The sequence below is a fragment of the Labrus mixtus genome, chromosome 1, assembly GCF_963584025.1.
Source record: "Labrus mixtus chromosome 1, fLabMix1.1, whole genome shotgun sequence".
NCBI classification, from domain to species: Eukaryota; Metazoa; Chordata; class Actinopteri; order Labriformes; family Labridae; genus Labrus; species Labrus mixtus.
The window spans coordinates 14,894,792-14,913,653 of NC_083612.1; the positions used below are offsets into that span (position 1 = coordinate 14,894,792).

The following is an 18,862-nucleotide window of genomic DNA, read 5'->3' on the forward strand; positions in this document are numbered from 1 at the left end:
GTTTGCTGTTACATCAGAGCAGCTCCTCAATAAGGAGCTTGCCTTGCATGACTATATTACTTGTGTTTTCTACTTTAGTAAAACCTGATCCATGCAAATGAATGCCTGATGGTAGTTTTGTTGGTGTACTTCGAGTTTGAACTTAACCGTCAAAAGGTTGTTATTGTACAAGTGATTCTTATGCAAATTAACTTTGTGCACCTTACGTCATTTCCTGTTGCTTCCCCAAGTTTAATGCCTCTAATAATGTATGAATCAGCAATATGCTTTAGACGATCATTTTCTTTGATCAAATCCTGAGGCAACCATGACTATGCAGACATTCTAGTTATGTTAGCTTGTTTCATATTTACCTTCAAAATGGCAGATGACGAGGGCTGGAGTGAGGACAAATGAATACATTAAAATAAAAAATCTTAAAAGACAAAAGGCTACATAAGTCAGCGTTTGTAAAAACATTTATTGTTGAGGATGTCTGATATTCAGCAGTGTGTTTTACCAGTTTGTGGTTTCATAAAATCACATATTCCTTATTTTGAGTATACACCTGGGGTTTGACTTAAGGTACAAACACATCTCAGCAATGAGTTGTTTAAATGAATGTGGGAGTACAAATAAAAGTGTGTGTGTGTGTGCGTGCTTTGATTTTGAGATGGCATTACACAATTAATAAACATACTGTAATATAGATCACAGAATATTCTTAACAAGCTCAAGCAAAGAAAGCAGTTTTCCACCAACAATGCACAGTAATGTTAAAAAAAAAAAAAGGTCAGAGGAAATACGAACAGACACGATCATGGATGAACTCAGATTTCAAACCCAAAGTTTGGAACCGAGCCGGACGACTGAGTCCAGGAATGTGAGGCTGTTGGGTGTTTTTGGTCAGGACACAAACATGACGTTCACATCTGATGACTTCATATCAGTATCTTATTACATATAGTCCATATGTACATGTTTAGGTAACACCTGAAAAAATCCTGTCATACTAATGTCAAGCAGGTTAGTGTACCAATAGAGGCACACGCTTCATGTTGTCATGTGTTACATAATGTATGACCTGCTATGCCGAGAGCCAAGTGGAAGTGTGCAATGTGTGGGAGTGAGAAAAGTTAAATTTAGGATCTGTACAAGACTTTTTAATCGATGCGTCGTCGTTCATAGAAACATTTCACAAGTACTCGCAACCTGAGAAGTTCCACACAAGCTGTTTGCCAGCTCACCTCTTAATTAACTTCTTGCTTAACCGTTTGTTCAAAAATGAAAGAAAAAATATTGACCTGATGTGTTGCCCGAAATATTTTGAGACCGTTGTTTCTAACTCGATGACAGTTTTACGAGTAAGTGACTGTAGATGACAAAGCAAAAACCTGAACCAGTAGCCAATGTCAATACAGATACTCTAAGCACTGCATGTGTAAGTCTTTGGCATGGTTTTTAGCGTCCGGGAAACCCAGGGTGCTGAGCAGACAGTTACAGCATCGTTTATGAGAGCAGGCCAGAGCCTCTCCAGTCCAGACTGGGGTTCATATCCTGTTCATTTTACAGTATGATCTAATTTTTACAAGAAACCTTCTTATCATTTCCTGTTCAGGGTAACAAGTGATCAGAATAGCCAACATTTGAATTGAAACCACATGAAAACAAGATCTTTAGTAAGAATAAAACAGTGAAGTGATATAAAATATTACACATTGATACTTACAGTATTTATATATATAAGGGCGTGAGCCAGCATCTGCTTTAAGGCTGACTGCAGCATGAGGTCAGCACAATTGAACCATTACACACACCAGCCCGAGACAATTGAGCTGGTTTTACAAGGCAACTCCAACGAACGACACCTGCAGAGCAGCATGCAGATGGAACAAACAGGAGTGATCTGAACCATGAGTCAGATGTTACTACGCTGTGACTAATCATGTTTTATGATCTCTTTAGATGCAGCTGTGACCATCTGTAAGTCTTAGAAGTTATTTAACAGACTCGTCTGGCTTTGATTCGTGTCACCTTCGGATTCAGGGTTTCATTAGGAAGCTTTTAGGCCTTAACAGCAAACTATCATGGTGTAAATACTCATTTTTACAAAGCTGTTACTGTTGTTTCTGTTACTTGGTCATGTTCATGTTTATAGCAAAGTACAAAAGGGAAAAAAAAGCAAGTAAAAAGTCCGGACAGATCATTTAAAGGCTAAAAAAAAAAAAAAAAGGGAGCAGCTGAAATGAAATGACTAAAAACTAAACAGATTTACACCTTCAATAACGTCAACAACAAAATAATAATAAACATATGTATAAACATGTGAATGGGGGAGGGCAATTCCAGTTATTTCCCTTCTTCTCAGATGTATGTTCTGGTTGAGCACGCCTTGCCCCACAGTTTGGCACAAGACTTAAGTTTCCACACAGTGAGATGAGACCAGGGCACTGGCTGAAATTATTCCACACGACGGTGAGATGAAACAACAGGATTGGCTGAGAGACGGGTCGGGAAACATCCCTACAGGTCTCCTTCCACTCGCTTCTTGCGGACTAGAGAGGAAAAGTGAAAAGAAAATCATTGATTAAGAATCTTTTATTTCCCCCCCCCCCCATGAATTGATTGATTCAGAGTATAAAAAAAAAACATGCCTTCAATCTACACAGGCCTGTTAGTTTATCATGAAACACTATGTTACATCATCATGAGCCAAGCAGTCAAAGTTAACACAGGTTTCTACAGCATGTGTCAGCGTGTCAAAAAAAACAACAACCCAAGTGAGATTTCAGTACTCTCACACCGTGTCAACCTCCATACTGTTAATGCAGTGAACGCTTCATTCAAACACTCTGATGCACTGACAAACTCATAACCACACCCATGCATCCGACCTGTACTACCCCGACTCTGACAGGATGACGAGCTACAAGAGAGGAGACGTCGTCACTCTTACAAAGCCAGAGAAACCAGCTGGAGGATATTCAGCAACAACTCATCCAGCTTTAGCAATCTGAATTTCTTGCATATGGGTATGTGTGTGTAAGAGTGTGTGAGAGGGTTTGTGTGTGTCATACTAAGGTCGTTGTTCTTGGTGATGGCTGCAGCTGCTCTGGAGCGAGGTCCTTGCTGGTTGAAGTGGTAGCCAAACTTTACTATGCTGTTGTTCTCTTCCAACATTTTAGCGATCTCCATCTCTACGGTGGTACCCAGCTGCTGCCTCTGAAACACACACACACACAAACACATTTGAAGAGGTCAAAATGTGAACATCAGAGTCACATCTGGAACAAGACCAGACGTGGACCTAAAAAAAACAGAAGAAGAAATGTTTGAACCTCTTTTCCTGTACTGGAACATCTCAACTGGTGATTGTCTGTGTTATTCAGGCAGTGGTTTGTGTTATTTGGCAATTTTCTTCAGCGTCACATTTTTTACATCTTTAGGCTGAGTGAAACCAATTTATTAAGAGTGAAAATACTTTTTCAGTAAGTTCCCTTAAAGAGCCCATATTATGCCCTTTTTGGGGTTCGTATATTTAATCTATGTACCTACTAAAGTATGTTCACAATAGCTAAAGTTCGAAAAAAGTGTCTGTTTTCATGAACTGCCGCTCCATGCACCGGCTCGCTTCTGACTCTCTCTCTAAGGCTCTGAAGTGCCCACGTTCAGAGTCCCCACGTGTGCCAAGTCTGATCTGATTGGTCGGCCTGTCGGCTCTGCCGTCATTGGTCAGTCGCTCAGCCACTCTGGCTCAGAGGGCCGGAGAGCATAAACATTAGCACCTTAGCACTACTGTGCTACCGCAGGCTACGGCATATCGTGGGCGTGCTACAGAAGTTAACGGGCGTGCAACATGAGCTGCTGGGCTTGCCACAACGAGCCAATGGGCTTAGATCAGTGATCTCACACTGACAATGACGTCACACTGACAATTTTTTTTCGAGGGGGGCTAGAACCGAGCGTTACATGCAGCTAATGCTGCAGCTAACAGGAGGACGTAGGAGAAGCTGCGTTTCCGCGGACTTTGAATTTTTGCAAATAGGTGTGCATAAACATGCACAGGACACTTGGAGACACACTAAAGAGCAAATAAAACCAGAAAAAGCATAATATGGGACCTTTAAATCACCTACAGTGACCATGAATGATAAATGCACAAAAAAAACAAACAGACCAAGAAAATGTTTTTTTATCTTCAATTCCATAGGTATTTTATGGACTTAGTCACAAACAAGGACGCTTCTGCTCATTCAGATCTTTGTGTGTGTCGTAAACATTTTATAACAAGCCACCATAACCTCCAGGATCTCAACCATTAGTTTGGGAAGTACTTTTCAGGGAATATTTTAATTTAAGTCATCCCCATTTTGTTATTTTTCGCCAACAAGTCACCATATTTGGACATGAGACTGGAGAGGGAAGAGGTCAAGTGTGGGGGGTAAAATCAGCTACAGTGAGGCTAGCGGCTTGCTCCATTCACCTACCTTTAAAAGTAGCTGCACCCTTAAATACAGGATTTTAAGTCTTGATATAAATCAAACAGATGAGTTACATCAAAACAAACATCCTCTTTATTTGTTATTAATCAAAAAATTAGCTATTGAGACCAAAATGATTCTTTTTTTGTCCGGCTTTAAACAGGTTTGTGTCTGCTGTGAAGTTAGCCATTTTAGCATGTATGTATGCTAATCCTGTTGTGCAATAGTATGTGCATACTCATGTCTGAATATGTAAACTCAGTAACATAGGGCTATGTGCAATCACACCAGCATTTAAAGTTACAGGCTCTAGGGCAAACATGCAGTTTACATCAGAACCTCATCTTGTGCAATACTCCTGCACTATTACACTTAAATACGCTGGCCCTTTAAGCACTTTAACTCTGAAGGTCACTTTATCATGGTCTGTTTTGAACAAACCCACACATCCACTTATTATGCTTTTGTAAATGTCTGTCAACTGATGTACAGTTTATGTTGTTGTTTGGTCAATATTTGTTGTATTTGTATTTGTATATGCGTGTACCACCAACCTGCCAAGGGACTACAAATGGAAATAAGCCTTATGTCAGTCTGGCATATTTACATGTTTATGTTCATCATCGTGCGCTGTCCCTATGTTAAATAAATAAATAAACATGGGGCGCTATGAGTACTTTGATTATTCAGAGGGCTTTTTTTCAGCCCCAGCGGTAACCTCATAGCGTGTATGTTTATAAGTGTGTATGTGTGCGCAACAAAGCATCTGGTACCTGGTTGTCTATCTTGATCTCTGTGAGTGTGTCATTGTCTCGCAGCGCATCAACCAAAGCCTGCACCCCGGCCCCAGTGATGAAGTTGGACTCGAGGTTCAAACTTTGCAACGTCTTGTTCTCCCTCAGCATCTCGCCGAACGCCTGGAAAGAGGAAAAGAAAGGACGAGTTGGAGGAGGGAATAAAACAAGACGTTAAATATGGGGTTGTTCAGTGAGAACAAAGCTGTTAAAAATCCCACAAGCCACCATCTTACCACAGCAATCGGGTCATTACTCCGTGTTGCTGCCAGGCTGAACTTCTTCACTTGAGTGTTCTTCTCCATGGCTTTGGCAAAGTCCTTCAGCGTTGGAATTGGAACGTTCTGAAAAACAAATACACACTGCTATTTGTCCCGAAACACACGATGATACACAATGACACACACAGATAGCTTGTGTTTCTGTGTACCTTTATATTGTTGAGGTTGACCTCTGTTAAGGAGCTGTCATTGCTTTTTATCCTCTGCAGAGTATCTTCTACATTAGTGGGATTTGGAGGCTCGTCAAACACCGGGTTCATCTTCTCCCCTTTGATCACATCTAGATCAGAAACAAAGTCAGGGGTCAACATACAGATCCTTTACGGCCCTTTGACTTAAGGGGTTAATCCTGTGGTTGCACTTACTGTTGTAACCCGCTTTGCTCCCAGTCCCGTCATATGTCTGAGTACTGGTGACCAGTGTGTGAACACCCAGGATCGCTGCAAAACAAGAGCAAAACACACACTCAGTTAAGGGTGCGAGAAGAGTTTGTATACGCATGTGCGGTAAAACAAAATGCACCCGTATCGGTAATTGAATAAAAAGGTAATCAAATCTAGAGGCTGCAGCAATCAAGTTATTCTGTTCAGTGAGCCCTGTTCTTCCCTCATCACACAGTGAAGGACGGCGCCTCGGAGTGAAAGGAGCTTGTGTTTTATGGTCGCACTAAAGAGAGAGCTCGGGCAGGCTTAACGACAACTACAACACCGTGTGAACCACATACAAAGCAACCTTCACACAGAGTTTTGAAAATGACTTTGAACCTTTTTAGAGGCATTTCTTCATTCTTACCTGCTAAATCACACAGTTCTGTATCTGTGGCACTGGACAGGGCTTCCTCTAATTCTGGATCCAGCTTTGTGACTTCTTCCTGACGTGTTTCTATGGGCTTCTGCTTAGGAACAAATGCTTTACCTATAGGGAGACAGAAAAATGAGAGACATGAGGAAAAAGAGAGAAAGTTTGAATCACAAACGAAGGTTTGACTCTCTTAAAAATGGGCAGGCATTAAATTACTTTGACGTGAGCACAGACAAAAAAAAACAGGTACACACAGGCCTGGAGAAGGTTTTATTGGATGTTACATAACCACTCCATTTAAATAAAAAATGTCCAACAGTTGATTAATGTGCGTTGTTATTCTCATTCAGCCATTCCTGCACTCCTGCCTTGTGCCACAGTCATGACTGCCAAGTGCTGCTCTGTAAGCAGATGGACACATTCCCAGATATAGCCACAGTATAATTAATATGCAAACATGGTTTTTGAATAAACAAAAATCAGTACTATACCTACACACTTTTACTTTTGTTGTCTGAAAACAAACAGATAACTCCACACGGTCAACACTGTTCCTTGCTCCCGAGCTTTAAACTCTTTGTTTCTGCATGATGCCACATTGTGCGTTTCTTGGCTTGTTTCCTTAAGATTAGATGTTTAAATATTTCTGGCAGCACAGATCAAGTAGTAGATTATTAGTTTAATTTTGCTGTTCACTTCTTGTTTCTAATTATATCCACTGTTACTGACTGTTCTCTGAAACTCTTCTTTTTCACAAGGAGAAGTCTGAACAGCAGAAATATACTGTTTGAGTACGTCTTAGCATCCTGCTATTTTACACAACATTCCTCAGCCACCAGTGCAGACCAGCTGAACTCAGTCCAGCCATGAGTGTCCGACAACTATGGAATTGCCATGGCAACCCATCTGACCCAAGGAAGTAATTGAACAATGAGTGGAGTCTAAAAAAACTGCACTGCTGGAGCATTACAAACACTCACACTGGATGGAGAGACCATGCAGAGGGTGCCCCTCACTGTCTCTCTATAGGCCTGTCTACTTCAACAAAAAAAACAACCCCAGAACAGACCCTCCCCTCTTTCCCTCCTTCTGAGTCCCTCATGCCAGTCAAATTGTTCAAACTGATCTCGAGTGGGGCTCTGGCACTTCCTGAAAGCCAGTAAACAGTAAATACAGTCATCAGGCAACATCCTGTGCCAGTCCCCCTGGAGCAACACACAAACTAGACACAGCCAAGAGACTGACAGCTCCACAGTCCCCCCCGTCTGTATGATCCATAAATCATGGACTAAATGAAAAACTGCTGACAGAATACAAGAGATTCACACAGTGTCTGCCTGTTACAACAGTATCAGACAGGGGGAAACTTTTTACATACCAGTGCATTTAGTGAGAGGTCTGTTAAACCAATAAATGCCCTCTCAACTTTTATTGATTTTTAACTTACCTGTGGGTTTGTTCTCCACCCTCTACTATATTCTTCAAAAAACAAGATGCTTTTCAGACTACAAAAGACCCAACAGCCAAAATAACAAAGAAATATCACACTACAGGTTCCTCCTTCCCAGCAGAAACTTCACTTCAAACTACATTTAGCAAGAACTTTCTCATTTTAATAGTGTTCTAAAACCCTGAACACCAGAAAAGATGGACTAATATAAAAGTAATCAGAAGGGGCCGGCACAATATGACAACATTTGGGTGGTTTAAAAGGCTGCAATGGCTTTTAAACAGACATTACGTGTGCTGTTGAAAAGACACACACATTCATCATGACCACATTATTTATCAGCGGGGGGCGAGTATAACAAGGGGAAGTGAGTCGACCACATTCCACAGAACCAGCACAGCGTTTTGAGTTTTCCATGTTGTCACACACGCATGCACACACACATACATACATGATACACACACACACACACACACACAATCATGCATGCAAAAACAGAGCGAGTATAATTTCCAACAGGCCAAGTCAGGGTCAGGGGAAAGATGTCAGCTCCATATTTCCTCTCCAGTGAGACTCAAGCGTGCAGATCTCCAGAGATCCAAACAAAAGAAATTCCACTAAACAAGAATTACTCACCAGAGATTATTTCCTGTTCTCATTTAGGTTTTATTTTCCCCTGTTGTGTTGCATCTTAAAGCATCTTCTTCTTGTCTCGCATAGAAAGGGATTAACCTAGGTTGTTGTTTTTTTTTTTTAAACTTGTTTGAGAGCAGGTTTTTTTTATGTGCTTACTGCATCACTTATCTCATCTGGATCAGCAGAAGTTTGTGAGAAATTTTTCGTCACAAATATCTGCTGTGTTGTGAGAGTCCCCTCATCATTTCATTCCTCTTAGTGGAAAAAAACCTTCTATCATATCCCTCACTGTTTTACCCATGATGCATCCCACATGCGATACCTTGTGTCTTTTTACTCTTAAAATACCAAAACTACAGACACAGCTGCCTGTTTACAGCCTGATTATGTACATGTGTATCACTGACAAGTGTTATAAAAAACAAAGATTTTTACTTAGGATAAAGGTAAACAGCTGGACTCTCATTCTGATTCATCAATGTTTCAGTTACCTCGATACTGTTCAACGACATGTCCGTATATGAGCAAAGCAAAAACAAACAAAAAAAAAACCTTAATCATTACGAGGAATAACTTCTATTCAAATAAGCTGAAGCTCTGATTTGCATTGTTTTGAATGGCAAAGTACACAAAGGATCAGAAATCTCAAAAACAGATAAAAGTCGTTCACTTGACGAGAGCTCAGGGTGAGAGAATCACTTCACTGTTCATTTTAGTTTTTTCTATCACAAAATAGTGTAGTCCTTCCTAAGTGGTTAATGCTAATTAGCACTAGTCTTCTTTTAAGTATTTCACTTTTGAACTTGGTTTGAAGGGGTACTGTGATCTAAAAAAGGTTTGAGGAACCAACGCTTTTGAAATAAATAAATCTACAAACTAACGTCTATCAAGAAAACACGGTACAGACATTTATATCCCTGACGTGCCTCTTCCTTTGACACTGCCCACCTCCTCTCCCCTGGTACAAACACACCTCCCCCTCACTGCTGTATGTTGCATAAGAGCAGACATGCATGAATAATACACACTGAGACAGAAAGCAGTAACTACTGCTGTGAGTGTGTGTGTGAGTGTGTGAGTGTGCAGACACGCCTCAGTTCATCATCCCTTGAGAAATACATCACCACAATGTTATAGCATTTCACTGCTGATATAATGAATGGTGAACTGGTGTACAACTCCACACAGTATCCCTAATGGAATTGAACATTCTTGACCTTTATAGTTTTCTGAGACACTTTAATAATCTGGCCTGTAACTAGCCAACAATAAACTGTTACCAGAGTTACTTTGTTTTTCTCTATCCCTGTCTCTCTTTCTTCTGCTCGAGGTTTCTGCCTGTTCACATTTATTATGAATTGGAGCTATACAAATGAAGATTGATTCATTGACTGTTGCCCCTCAACTTTTTCTGTTTTGATTTTCAGTGATGAAACATTTTGAATTATTGATGTAGGAATGACTCCTACTTTAGTGCACTACTATGCACAGTTGTAGACAAACAAACACAAACCTTTTCTCTCTCCAGTGAAGGGCACTATGTCATCTCTGTCCTTGTACTCCATGGCTTCCTTCTCCAGGTATTTGAGGAGGCCGTCTCTGTTAAACGATCCCGTTGCTTTCTTTTCCGTCTGGTCTTTCTGACGCATGCCGGCTGGGAGAAGAGCATTCTGAGAAGAGGAGACGGACAATACACAAAAGTAGACTTCAATACCTTCACTGTAGCCTTTCAGGGTAAAATGGTAAATGCTATATCATTCATATATTTAAAGCTGTAAACACATCACTATGCCATATCTATTCAAAGAACTGCTTTAACATTTATGATCGTCATGCCTGCAAAAGTTTTGAAGCTCTGCTGGCCATTCTAGCTCCACATCAGTTTGTGTTGTCAGCACCTGTTAGAGGTGTATGACATCAGAATAGCATCATCTTCCTTTAGGCAGACGTTTTGAGTTCTGAGATCATTTTTTAAAAACTTTTTGTCAAATACAGAACTGCACACACAAAGAACAGTTTCTTCTTTCATTCTTAAGGTCTGTGCTGTAACTGCTATCGCGTCAGATTAACGAGTTTGAGTGTCCAACAAGCAAATAGACCCGAGTTAAAAGTTTACTTAACAGGACGTTAACAAACATATAAGCAGTTTGACTTGATGCAAGTCAACCTTAAGCTTCTTGTGAACAAAACTTGACATAAAGATGCAAACCTCAGGGAGGTGAAGAGGATGTGAGTAAACTTTGTCTAGCTAGCAGCCAATGAAACTAAATGCAGACATTTCTAATATAAACTTGACAAACTTTACTTTGCCAGTTTAATCGAATGAAATTGAGAATTTAATATTTTTCCATTGTTGCTGACTGTGTCCTTGGGGCCCTTCCTGTGGGTCACAATGCAGGGTTATTTGTTTCACTTGGTTTCGCTGGAATTTAAATTCAACGCCCAGGCGCCTGCTGAGGGTTTCATTATACTCTAAAGCTTTTTTCACAAATAAACACACAAACACTTGGCAGCCTGCTGACAGTTACTGCAGCTCAGACTCCCTCAGTCCCTCACTTAAATCATTTACCAAACCATGGAGGCTGGGGACTGGGAGGTGTTGTTGGAGGGGGCAACGGAAAAATGTACCCTTGGATTTGTGAAGTTCAATGAATTCCAGGAAAGAAAAGTGGCGTTAACTAGGAGAGGCTGGTTGGATATGGGGGTCATTTCTGCAAAAACATTTGTTTTGTGTATTTCTAGGACCATAGCTCCTCCAATTATTTGAGAAAAAGACTTAAAACTGCCAGAGATTTATGAGTCTTCTTATGGCCATAACATGCATGACGTTTGTTGTATTTTTTAAATAGTTTTTTCCCCCACTAAATCCCTCTGCTACAGACACTCCCTCCCTTCCTCTTGAAAGCCCTGGAGCTTCTCAATCTTTGACCACTTCCTGACCTCAGGGTCCATCTCCTCGAGGGCCGTCTCCAGCTGTTTAAGCTCCTCCGCCGACAGTTTGCTGAGGATTTCATCTTCGTCAAGATCCTTGTACTTGTCCAGATCCTTCTTGAACGACAACGCCATCGTGCCGGCTAAAGCTTGCTACGCAGAACACTGGACAGCAGACCACAGCCACGGTTTGTCTTCTCGGGCTCACTGCTCCAGATCAGGAAGAGGCTACCTGAAGACAGACAAGGACAAACATGAAACATGAATGGCGACGGGGCTTTCAATTCCCTGACCTAGACATTGTTTCTCTCATCTCTGTGAAACAATAGTCCGTCACAGCTCGACTGGATGAGAAGGCCTTGCGGTGATGCAACACAAACACACAGCTGGAACAAAGGGACTTTCTCAGGCCTGTTCACATCATCCGACCACTCCTTTGAGGATCAATAACAACTCATGGAGAACTCAAAGTTTGGTTCACTAGAGCAAACAACCACATGTTAAACTGGAACAAAAGAAGCTTATTTAAAACTCATGTATGCTTTCACTTTTCAAAATGATCACCTGAAAACAAAGCAAACTGGAACGGGGGCTAGAAATACTTGAGAAAACACTTTAAATATTTGTACAAGCAAACAACCCAACAGTCCAGATCAAATAAAGCTCAGATAAGTGAATGAGTTAAGGAGTGGGTGGATCCTGTCAAACTAAATGAAGAGGCTCTATGCTGCCTTTAGTTCCCTCTCCCACGCCACAGTCCGAAACCTAAATGACCTCATGATTTCCAGACTCCCTGCAGGACTCCACAGATGGTTTTAGTCCTAATCACTCTCACACATACGGACACTCACACACAAACTTAACTCTACACACACTGAAACGTTTCTGTCCCTCATGGCTCGGTCACGCTATAGGCAAAATAAGCAGGAAAGACAAAACTGTGTTTGTTTGTGTAAATAGAGAAGAGGCACACAAGTACTTAGAATAATATCCCATACGTCTCACTGTTTCATTTCAAATGTCTCCAAATTCAGTGAAAGTGGGGAAAAACTCTCCGTTCTTCAGATCTGCACTTCCGGAAAGGATTCTTTAAACATTTAGTGCCATTTCCCCCGGAGCTGCCTGAGTGATTTCTTCCGCTCAGAGAAATTCCCTGAAGAGTCTGGGGTCTCTCTCTTCGTGTTCTGTTCATCGTCTTCACAGTACAGCCTGAGCCTGCCTCGGTCCCGAACTGACTCTCCTCCTCATCGCCTCTATCACCGCACCACTACAACTCTACATTATTTATTTGTGAAATGATCATGAGAGTCATAGAAGAGGCACTTCACAAGCCTGAGTGCCAGCAGATGAAGCTGGAGCCCAAATGTCAGCACTGATGAGGGTGATCAAACCAAGCATATGAAAATAATGATCAACAATAACACTGGGCCACATTTTCTGCTGTACAGTAGTTCAATCAGATCCAGAGATGTTAAATAGAGGTGTAGTACACTGCTACTGTTGATTTTATCACAGCTAACTGAGAGGAAGGAGATAAGTCATTCAAGACGTGCTGAAGAAGTACAGTAGGAAACAATATGAAGTGGACATTTAGATCCGGCCAATAAGAACAGAATAATGTTTACACTAAATAATGGAGCCTCAAGGATATGAAAATAAGGAGACACTTTCAGAGCGGTAGAATTAAACTATCATTGTTGTAGTGGCCGATTCTGTACATTCTTAAGGTTTCACGTGGATCGTGCACCAATTTGATTATGCAAAGCTGCTCGCGAGGCTTCTACTGAACACATTACCCTTAGAAAAGAACATTTTACTCTGACGCTCTGCTGCATGAGCTGCAGGCAGTGTTCAGAATATTGTAAACAAAGAGTCAGCGCTAACTCAGAGCTGCACATAATGCATGATGGCACCTTTAAGGAAAGGTTGGAGTAGGTGCGCCGTGCACATCAGAAAATATAACTGCTGATATCTTTGATGAGCCAAAAATCTGGCATTAATATAATCTGACACATATATTGGTCTGGCTTAATTAAGTAAAACCATTGTTTAATAGGAAATGCAGGAAATATACTTATATAAGAAAATACTTCAACTGACTTGCAGGTTAAAGCTTTTGTGAGGCAGCATAAACACAGGACTAAACCAGAGAATCGACCTTAGCTTCAACGTCATATCTGCCATATTAAAAATGCCACATTAATCCAAATCATATGAAAATAGTTCTACATCCACAACAACAATCTTTTGTGCAGTGATCATGGGAAAGCATCAGGATTCGTTTCTCATGGTGTCGTTATTTTCTTGCTTTCTTTACGAGGGAGTTTTGTTCATATTTCATCATCAACAGTAAGGAGGGACACACCAAAAACATATGGAGGCTGTAAAGTGTAATTGGGCCTGTATCCCCCGGCTTCAGCGTGCCAGGATTTCTTTTTTAAGTCCAGGAGCATTTTAGAAAATGAAGACTTTGATGTTTTCTGCCGTAATCCCTCATGTCCAGGCCCAACTCTTTTTTAATTCTACAGCAGTCAGATCTTTTCTAGGCAGTGAGAGCATGTGGAAAGATTAGTCTTGCATCAAATGATGTTTGATTTAATGTCTCGGTGGTCATCATTTGGTTTAAGTTACCCGGACTAATTCCAAGATTTTAAGAAGGCAAAATGCTGGGATTACATTTCTGTCTAAGATCTGGAAAAAGCAGAAACCCTGGACTGGGATAAGCATTAAGCCACATGCAGGCTGTGCACACACACACACACACACACACACACACACACACACACACACACACACACACATAATGCTCTTATGGCAAGGTCAGCTCAATCTAACACCAGTTAACATATTATCCTACTCTTTAAAAAACACTTTCCACTTCATTGACATATATATAAGTCAACACATTTAAAGCTACAGCCGCTGTAGACGGTGAGGCCCAGAGCTTTAGCATACGTGCAGACTGAAGAGAAATGGAGCATGCAGACAGGGATAATGATGGCAGTGGGTGGGTTCAAGCCCAGGAAGAGACACTGAGAGGATCCATTAGTCCAATCTGATTGATTCCTTTCTCCCTCTCCCCTCTGCTAATCCTTCAACACAACAACATATGGCTCAGAGCCAATAATACTTCAAACATGTCTGCACTGCACTCACCTTAAGCCCTCCCACACTGACCAGTAACCCCAGGCCACTGTGCTGCACTCCGTCACATAAACATATTACTGAGGATTGCACCAGGACGCAGCCACAACTATCTCTATCTCGATTTAGGTTCACTAACTTGACAGGCTGGACGTCTTGTATTCATTTTTTATTATCCATTTTCCAGTCTGAAGGTGCAAGTGATTTTTAAAAAACGTGGTCGGTTTAAGCCCGTGTTTATGACGACTTTTCAAATTTAAACTGATCTTGAATTAAAGAAAACTATCAACTGTATGTTTGCATAAAAGACAAAACTATTTTTGAGGTGGCGCATAACAACAAAAACTATTATTTGTATGCTGCTTCTGGTTGACTGAGGAAATAATTTGACAGTGGGTCACAAGAAAGACATCAAAGGAAGTGTCGAGAATATGTTTCTGTCAAGGGCAGACAATGAGTTTAATAATTGAGTAATAAAATAAGTTACATTTATTTTTCTTATCAACACTACCTGCACAAAGGCTGAACATGTTTGAAGAGAAATGTCTGAACATGTTGCAGTCGGTCAATAAGCACCAACATTCTTTCAAAAAGAAATGTGCATGCACAAATTGTAAGCTTAGTTTTGTCTTTAATATGATATCAGACCTAATCCCTGATATTTCTGGTTCATACTGCATAACCTCGTTCAACTAAAAGAAAGATACATTTATAAACCATAAGGCCCAGATATTACAATCCACTCTTCCATTTCTACTAAAAATATATTTGAGGCATGAGCAGGAGGAATAGTAACTTGCAGCTGAGACGTGAACATGAAGCACTCAGCGGTTATTATATTATTTCAGAACACCGCCCACAAAACAGACTATAGTTAGAATGACCCAGCTCTGCTACCCATGGGACAGGAGTCTGCACTTCCTCCACCCACCTACCTATCCCCCTCCTCGTTTTATTCTCTCCACCCTGTTGTTCTCCTTTCTCCTTGTTGAGTTCAGTCTCATGTGCTGTGCTCGAGAGTGTCAGAAATGATAGAACACAGATGGAAGAAGACAGAGATAGCAACAGAGGGTATGATCCTGCTGTTAACAGCATTACGTAAGCAAAAACACAAAAGGGGGGGGGGCAAAGAACAATTCAACATGTTTCAATAGTGATGATGGTACAGATGACTGAATAACAGGCTTGGATTTTAAATTAATTTTCCCTGTTTGACAGTCAATGAATTGAAAAAGAAAAACAATCAACATATTCACTCAGTCAAAAATGTCTGTCCTGTCAACTTTTTGGACAAACTTGGCGAGGGCCAAGCAGGAAGTGGGGTGTTTCTCCAACCAACACACATCATGATTTGGATACTCCCCTGTTCAGGCAGCACACTTCAGACACTCACTCTCCATTATTATATAATGAGAACAGTTTTCAAATGAGCGCCCTTGCATTTCAGCTCAGCGAGGACTCGCAGAGGGCTGTGATGTGAATAATACCGGCTAAGGAGAGGCTGACACCTTTCACACCCGTGTTACATTTACTTGCTAAGCCACTACGTGTGTGGCTGCATTACAAAGAAGGTGAAACTAGGCACTCAATGCCAGGTTTCACTCTCTAGGGAAATGTATTACGGTTACACAAACACTATTTGATGAGCCTGTTTATCTGCAGAAGGCAAGGCAGTCGGATTTCTTTACAATACCTGCACCAGAGCTTCATGATGGATACCTGCCTTCAGGCTTAAAAGAAGGGGGGGGGGGGGGAACAAACTTCTCTCTATGCAGACGTCCTCCTTAAGACTGCGACCACACCCATCATTCACCATTGAGCTCTGCTGGTCAAACTACCTCTTTTAAACACCCACATAAGCTCTCGAACAAGGAATGTGTCAGTACCAGTGACCTTGCACCTAAACTAAAAATGTAGTCCACAGCCTCTCCCATAAGACCTCCACACTGGTGTGAGTCATACCTCCAAAAGTATGTCCCTAACAACACCAGAACTCCTGTCTTCCTGTCTAACACACAACAACACTGACGGTACTGATGCCTTATCTGTGAAATGTATTGTCTTGCTGAAAGGGATGGGCAGCTGAGATTGCGACACTTTTAAACCATGAGCTGATACCAGAATCATTAAAGGACACTTAGTGCGTCAATTAAACGACATATATCACGAAAATAACCTGTAAAACATCAAGCTCTTTATGTTCATTTGGGGGGTTACCAAGCTTCCCTGACTTGAAATAGTTTCATCTATCTCCTGTGGACACCGCCACCTCCTCATGACGTGAGCTAACTCGGTATGTTTATGATCATCACGCTGACAGTAAACATGTTGAAGATGATTATCATCAAGAGAAAAGTACCACGCAATAGCAAGGAGTTAGTTAAAGTCGAACAAAGCGCTTTAAGTGACATTAACTTTTTGTAACACAGCTACACTTGGAGGATGCAGCAACACCGTGGGGGAATAGCCCGATGACATGTAGCAGCTAACGCGCTAACCCTTGTAGTTGAGACAAGTTGCTAGCCGTCTGGCTTCACACATAACGATTATTACGTTCAAATAACACGCGTACTTCATCTAAAACACCAGAGTTATCTGTTTCCTTACCTGATTACTAAAGGCTCCTCACTAAGGTACCTCCAAATATTCCCAGTCTTCCAATGAATGCGATGTCTTCAGTGCTTGATTTCGCTCTCAGCCCAAGGGCGGTAACACAGGAAGAGAGAGTTCGAGCATTTTCTGAGTGACGTCTACCCAAACCAATGGAATTATTCTTTATGTGAGTGAACCAATGGGGTAAGTTAACCCGCCCCTTTTCTCCAGAGGAACCAATCAGGTGAAAGTCGGGGAAATAAAATAAATAAAATAAAAAAAACAATAATGTTCTGGCCACCTGTAAAGCGTATTAAGACTTAAAATAAAAAAAGCAAATAAAAACAAATCTATCACTGTACAAATTCCTGCGATTATTAGACATGCATAATTGCATACGAAGGACTCACTTTGAATGAAATCAACATGATAACTTAGCGAACTGTTTAAAAAAAGATTGTAAATGGACCTTGAATTTAATTAATTCTAATTTTGCCAAGTTATTAACTACATAAATATTGGCTGTAATGGCTGCAAACTCAATCAAACCTTTACAGATATTTATAGAATAGAATAGAATGTCTTTATTATTATTATTATTATACAATTGTACAACGAAATTATTATTATTATTTATAGGTCTATTTTAATCAGAAGAAAGCAACAGATAATGTTTAGAAAATAGGGATAATTCAGGTCAAATAGGGTCAAGCTGAGTGTTAGAGCTGGGAAGATAAATCACACTTATACACAAAATGAACTTTTCACAAATACAGATTGTTTTGTCTTCTGTTGCTAGCTGCACAACTAATTTGAGATTTTACCTGATCAAAGCAACGTCAATCTCACTCTTTTTGTCCTAACCTCCCTCTTTCACACAAATACACCCAGTAACACACCCGAAACACACACTGTGTACAATAAGAAGCTTGTCTTCCTCTTCATTGTGTGGATAAAGGAGAGCTCTTCCGTTTTTCACAACATGGCATTGCACAACAGCAGAGATATTGAATTTCATGCACCCTCTGGCTCACACAAAATGTGCAACGTAATAAGATGCTATCAAATATAACACAGAAACTCTTACATGAGACACTGGTGCTTAAAAACTAGGAGTAGCCTTTTGCTGATATGTACTCAAAGAAAGACTACTTTATTCTCAATAGATACATCGGCTATATCAATACATTTTGGTTGATGGTAAAGACAGATTTGAGGCTGACAGAACACTTTAGCACTCACATGGTTTAGCTGTGATATTGATGTTGCCATGCTGGCTTCATGGGTATGCAGGTTGGATTAATGGATGGAAGATGATTTGGGAGGCTGTGCAGCAACAGATTACCTGGATGGAATATGGTTTGACTAATAAAAACTTTTTTAAATATATCAATATTACACTTAATCTTTCTAAATAAGATAACTCAAACACCAGACTGTGCTGATGCTAAACCATGTTGAAAAAGTCAAGAACAGCTCTGAACCTTTTTCTACAGCAGCTAAAATAAATATTTATAGTCTCCAAATTTACAATACACTGCAGCTACTAACACAAAGCTGCATCATATCAATCAATCAATCAAACTTTATTTATATAGCACCTTTCAGACAAATTAAATTGCAGTTCAAAGTGCTTTACAAGAGTGCAGAAAAGTTATTGACGAAAAGTAGTTTATAAAATCATTGATAAAATCATTGAGAGACCAATGTCAGTATAGATAGATAAGCCTGAATCATTACAAAATAGTGTCTGACTGAAAATCATTCAAATGT

General features: G+C 40.6%; 1 protein-coding gene across 2 annotated transcripts; it reads right to left on the reverse strand.

Annotated features, from left to right (window-relative positions):
• Positions 1–440: 440 nt before the first annotated feature.
• Positions 441–17,127, reverse strand: tmod2 (tropomodulin 2). Of its 2 annotated transcripts, none has more exons than XM_061034391.1 (10): positions 17,105–17,127; positions 11,363–11,585; positions 9,936–10,092; positions 6,328–6,450; positions 5,901–5,975; positions 5,685–5,815; positions 5,491–5,598; positions 5,234–5,377; positions 3,057–3,201; positions 441–2,534 (listed from the first exon to the last, which is right to left on the reverse strand). In XM_061034391.1, exons 2-10 carry the CDS (start codon positions 11,486–11,488, stop codon positions 2,503–2,505), a joined length of 1,041 nt encoding a protein of 346 aa, XP_060890374.1. In that variant the 5' UTR covers positions 11,489–11,585; positions 17,105–17,127; the 3' UTR covers positions 441–2,502. The 2 variants fall into 2 exon arrangements, with proteins under 2 accessions (XP_060890374.1, XP_060890383.1); XM_061034400.1 differs by lacking the exon at positions 17,105–17,127 and adding an exon at positions 15,429–15,558 and having other exon boundaries at positions 11,363–11,581.
• Positions 17,128–18,862: the final 1,735 nt, after the last annotated feature.

Bases quoted from the DNA above. Each gene is read 5' to 3' on its own strand.
- tmod2 (XM_061034391.1), bottom strand. From the start codon at position 11,488: ATGGCGTTGTCGTTCAAGAAGGATCTGGACAAGTACAAGGATCTTGAC. The intron at 5,816-5,900 runs GTAAGTGCAACC...TTTCTGATCTAG, and splicing joins GAGCAAAGCGGGTTACAACA to ATGTGATCAAAGGGGAGAAG. The intron at 5,378-5,490 runs GTAAGATGGTGG...TCCTCTTTCCAG, and splicing joins GTAATGACCCGATTGCTGTG to GCGTTCGGCGAGATGCTGAG.